This window comes from Quercus suber, unplaced genomic scaffold (assembly GCF_002906115.3).
Source record: "Quercus suber isolate HL8 unplaced genomic scaffold, Cork oak 2.0 scaffold_127, whole genome shotgun sequence".
Classification (NCBI taxonomy): domain Eukaryota; kingdom Viridiplantae; phylum Streptophyta; class Magnoliopsida; order Fagales; family Fagaceae; genus Quercus; species Quercus suber.
The window spans coordinates 433309-437895 of NW_027069590.1; the positions used below are offsets into that span (position 1 = coordinate 433309).

General features: G+C 30.2%; 1 protein-coding gene across 2 annotated transcripts; it reads left to right on the forward strand.

Moving 5' to 3' along the window:
- The first annotated feature begins 540 nt into the window (after window positions 1–540).
- On the forward strand, window positions 541–4280 carry LOC112008493 (transcription factor JUNGBRUNNEN 1). 2 transcript variants are annotated; one of them, XM_024040820.2, is made up of 5 exons: window positions 541–782; window positions 1151–1446; window positions 3041–3177; window positions 3607–3846; window positions 4045–4280. In XM_024040820.2, exons 1-5 carry the CDS (start codon window positions 587–589, stop codon window positions 4046–4048), a joined length of 873 nt encoding a protein of 290 aa, XP_023896588.1. In that variant the 5' UTR covers window positions 541–586; the 3' UTR covers window positions 4049–4280. The 2 variants fall into 2 exon arrangements, with proteins under 2 accessions (XP_023896588.1, XP_065632113.1); XM_065776041.1 differs by having other exon boundaries at window positions 3607–3710.
- Window positions 4281–4587: the final 307 nt, after the last annotated feature.

Consider the following 4587-nt stretch of genomic DNA (forward strand, 5'->3'; position numbering starts at 1 on the left):
TATTGTTTAAACAATAAAAACTATTGTTTAAACAATACAACCAAACAAGTCCTAAATTATTTTAAATCGATTTAATTTTTTGCATAGTTTTGTTCCATAAAATCGCCAAAATAAAAAATAAAAAAAGAATTTGACTTGGCTTGTGGGTCCTAAAATTTATAAACAGGTACTTCATGCATGCGAAAAGTTAGACGAATTGCAACCGCTTTCTCACATTAGCTGATTAGCAATGCCGGCAGGTTAGAAACTTGACGCCAACATAGTCAAACAACTTGTTCCCTCGTTGACTTGTATTCCATTTTGTAGTAAATGTTTTCAAAATATGAACGTCGCATTATTTTTGGGCTGTCTTTTTCTTGGTCTAAACATCTGACCTAGCAACATTTCTTTTTAACTGACAAATTTCGATTTTTGTTTTATTTATTTTCCGTGCACACTGAGTCTTCAACGGTATTCTGATGAAAATTCCACGCTTTACAGTCAAACCCCACTACTTTGACCAAACCATACTGCCTCTTCACACTATAAAAAGGTTCTTTTGTAGTTTCAAAATATGGTTATATTGAGACTTTGAGAGCGTTTGAAAATGGAGGTGAAGAAGATGAGTGCTTTAGTTAATGGTGGTAAAGATGATGAAGATTTCCTTCCTGGGTTTCGCTTTCATCCAACTGACGAAGAACTTGTAGGGTTTTATCTTCAAAGGAAGGTGGACAAGAAACCTATTTGTCTTGACCTCATCAAACATATTGATATATACAAACATGATCCATGGGATCTTCCAAGTATGTTCTATATATTTTCTTCATCTTCATTTTATTTTTTAATACAGCAGTTAAATTTTAATGATTAGGATGAGAAGCCAGAAAGTAAATTTATATGTTCTCGGTTTAACTTTAAAGATTACATTTTATGTTTAAGATTTAATTTATAGGATTGTACTAAATGTCATGTCATTTAAACACTTAATACACCTCTAAATTTGTAATGTTTAATCAGAACTATGAAATGAATACATTTATTTTAATACAGTTAAAGTGTGTTTTGACATGATTTTTTTTTTCCTTTTTCAAGCAAATCATTGTTATTACTTTCATTGACATCTTCCTCTTTCATTGTTCTTGGTGGCTCTTATATATTGCTGAAAATGAAGCTGGCAGTGTTGGAGAAAAAGAGTGGTACTTCTTTTGCAGAAGAGGAAAAAAGTACAAGAACAGCGTAAGACCCAACAGGGTCACAGGATCTGGATTTTGGAAAGCTACTGGCATAGACAAGGCTATATATTCTGTCAAAGAACCTCATGAATGCATTGGCCTGAAAAAGTCCTTAGTCTATTATAGAGGAAGCGCTGGCAAAGGTACCAAGACTGATTGGATGATGCATGAGTTCCGTCTCCCAGCAAGTAAAAGCACCAACCCTTCCGTCACTAAAAACACTACTCAAGAAGCAGTAAGATTCATCTGACTTACTGTTTATATTATTATTTCCATAAATAGCATATCATTAATTAGTACTTTATTATGAAACGAGAAATATTAGGATACTACAACTTTAATTACATAAACTTTACAAACTTATATGTCGCTAATCACAAAAAATTAATTCAATATTTGTTTATTATATTTAGGGGCGGTGCTACAGCCTATTCAAGGGTGCCCCCTTGACTTCAATATGTGTATATATATATATATAATATTTTTTTAGTTTAATAGTTAATTTATTTTTAAAATTATTTTTTGCACACCTGACTTAAATCTTGCATACTCTTATTACAAGTATTTTTTACTCTAAGTGTAAAGAGTAAGTACTTGTAAATTGCAAGTGTAATTCTTTTTTATAAATTTATATTATATGTGTGTGGGTGTGTCTAATATTGATTATGTACATTACTTTTTGTTATACTGTAATTTGTGTAAATTATGATGCGTGTAAATGTTTGCGTATACAATATAAATATAATATAACTTTATATAATTTAATAATTAGGAAATAGAGAAGGTTTTTTTTTTTTTTTACATGTTTGTGTATTGTTATCATATTATAATAACTTTTGGTTATAAAGTTAGTAAAATTCAAGAAAAAAAATTGTAAAGTTAGTAATTGTTCAAGTATTTGATTGGTTAAGTAAACACGTAGCGTATAATTTTATGTATGAATGAAGGTGATTGTGTGCATCAATAATTAATACAAAACCAATGAGAGATTAGTCATTTAGTCTAAAATATTTTTATAAAAACAAAGTTAAATATATAATAACAACTGTATAAAGATAAAAATATTAGACAAACTTAACAAAATAAAATGGTCACAGGCTCATAACTATACTCACATTGGTAATAGATACTCATAACGAACTATCATTTAACAATCAAAATTTGAAAACTTGTAGAATAAAATTGTAAAACTTCATGTATTATTATTATTATTATTATTTGTTGATAACTCGATATATTCAAGTTTTTTCTTTGTTAAAATTTTTTATCAACCCCCCTAAACAAAATTTCAGGAGCCACCATTGATTATGTTGCTTTAGTTGCACCAAAAAATATTGAAGTTAATACAAATTTCATTACAAAAAAACCTATGATGTGGTAATGAACATGACTTTCAATAACATAAAAAATAAATATTATTTATACTTTTTTTCTTTTCTTTTTTTGTAGTTAGTGACATTATATAGTCAAATTTGTAATATCTCTAGCATTACTCAAATGACACCAATCATTTGTCAATTTATAAGCTAGAAAACTCGGACACTTCATTTAGAATGTCGTATTTGTATCGTATTTGTGTTATATTGGTGTTATACCAGATGTTTCATGTTATAATATTTTAATAAATTACTTGTGTTACCATGTTGTATCAGTGTTCGTACTTGTACCTAAGTTCGTGTTCGTGCTTCCTAGTTTATAAGCCTTTTGCAATAAAATCTATAGTATTGTTAGCATTTTTCGTTATCAAAATAGTCATATATGATATGATGATCAAATAGCTAGGCTTTTCTACACTAACAGGAATATTTTCTTTTGTGATGAGCTTGTAGGAAGTTTGGACACTCTGTAGAATTTTAAAGCGAGATGTTTCTTATAAAAAGTGGCAAGAGATCTCTTCTAAACCAAGTCTGACTGATTCAAGCTGTACAACATCATGCAGCTCCGAGTCCAACATTGACAGAGACAGGTATTCAGGGACGGACCCATGCTGGGGAAGAAGGGAGCCACACAAATTAAAAAAAAAAAAAAAACATAAAAAAATTAAGATTTGCTGCTTTTTATATATATATATATTTAATTTTATTTTTCCTCTTTTAAATATTTAGATATTAACTTACAAGAAAATAAATAAGTGAATAAAATTTATACCCCTTTAATTACAAAAACAAAATAAAAAATAAATAAGGACTAAAAAAAATCGAGGACAAAATAAGAAACACTTATTTTGTATGTTATACTTTGTTGATGTGTTTTATAATATGAAATGTTTAAAAATGTTTATTTTGTATGTAGTATTTTGTTGAATATGAAATATATATTAGTTTTTATTTTCATAAATTTTTGTTGGTTTTAAGCTTTGGTCCCCCTAAATATGAATCCTGGTTCGTCCCTGCAGGTATTTGAACTTTGGAGCTTCCGCTGCAATGGAAAATGAAAGGAAGCATTTCAGTGATATCTATGAAGGGAACCAGTTCAGTGCAGGACAGCTGAGCTTAACAGGTGAAGTCCCATATATGGCTTCATGTGTTAGCGATTTGAACCCAAGCGGAGATGATTATTCTAAAGAAGGAAACTGGGATGAGCTCATGCCAATAGTTGAATTTGCAAATGATCCATCGATGCTATATAGTTTTAGGTAGCTAAAGAAAATCAACCTCTCTAATAAATTATTGCGCCCCCACCCCCTCCCCCCCCCCCCCCCCCCCCCCCAAAAAAAAAAAAAAAAAAAAAACACTGAAATAATGCATTATTGATTGCAACGTACTGTTATTTGATGTTTGCTTACCCGTGACTGACTCCTGTTCCTCGTTATAACTGCAATATGAAATGACAGATGAGAAAGAGAAATTTTCTCTAACTTCAAAGTGATGACGAAATAATTCAAGAGTGATCTTCCCTCTGTTTGGCGTTCTGTTTGGCGAGTACATGTGAGTTGGAATATGTGGCGTTGTTCTTTGTTGCTATGTGAAACAACTAACTGCCTATGTTTTGAATTTATTTGGCATACATCTTTGGTGATCAATGTGCCACCTTTTTGGACTCCAATTAATTCTAAACTAATTTTTACAACTATCTTATGTGACAAATTATGATTAGTTTTCTACTCTTCTTACATGAATCAATAACTTTTTTTTTCATCACTTATAATCAGCTACAATAAATAATTGTAAAAATGAGCGTAAAATTGGTTGTGATTCTAGAATTTTTCAAATGGACAAGACCCTCTCCATAAATTCAAAGTGATACCAAAGAATTGAAAAGTGATTTGCACCTCCAATTGGTGTTCTGTTTGGTGAGTACATGTGAGTCAAAACATAATGAATTTTTCTTTCCCGTTATGTGAAACGACTACCTGCCTTTGTTTTGACTTTTTTGT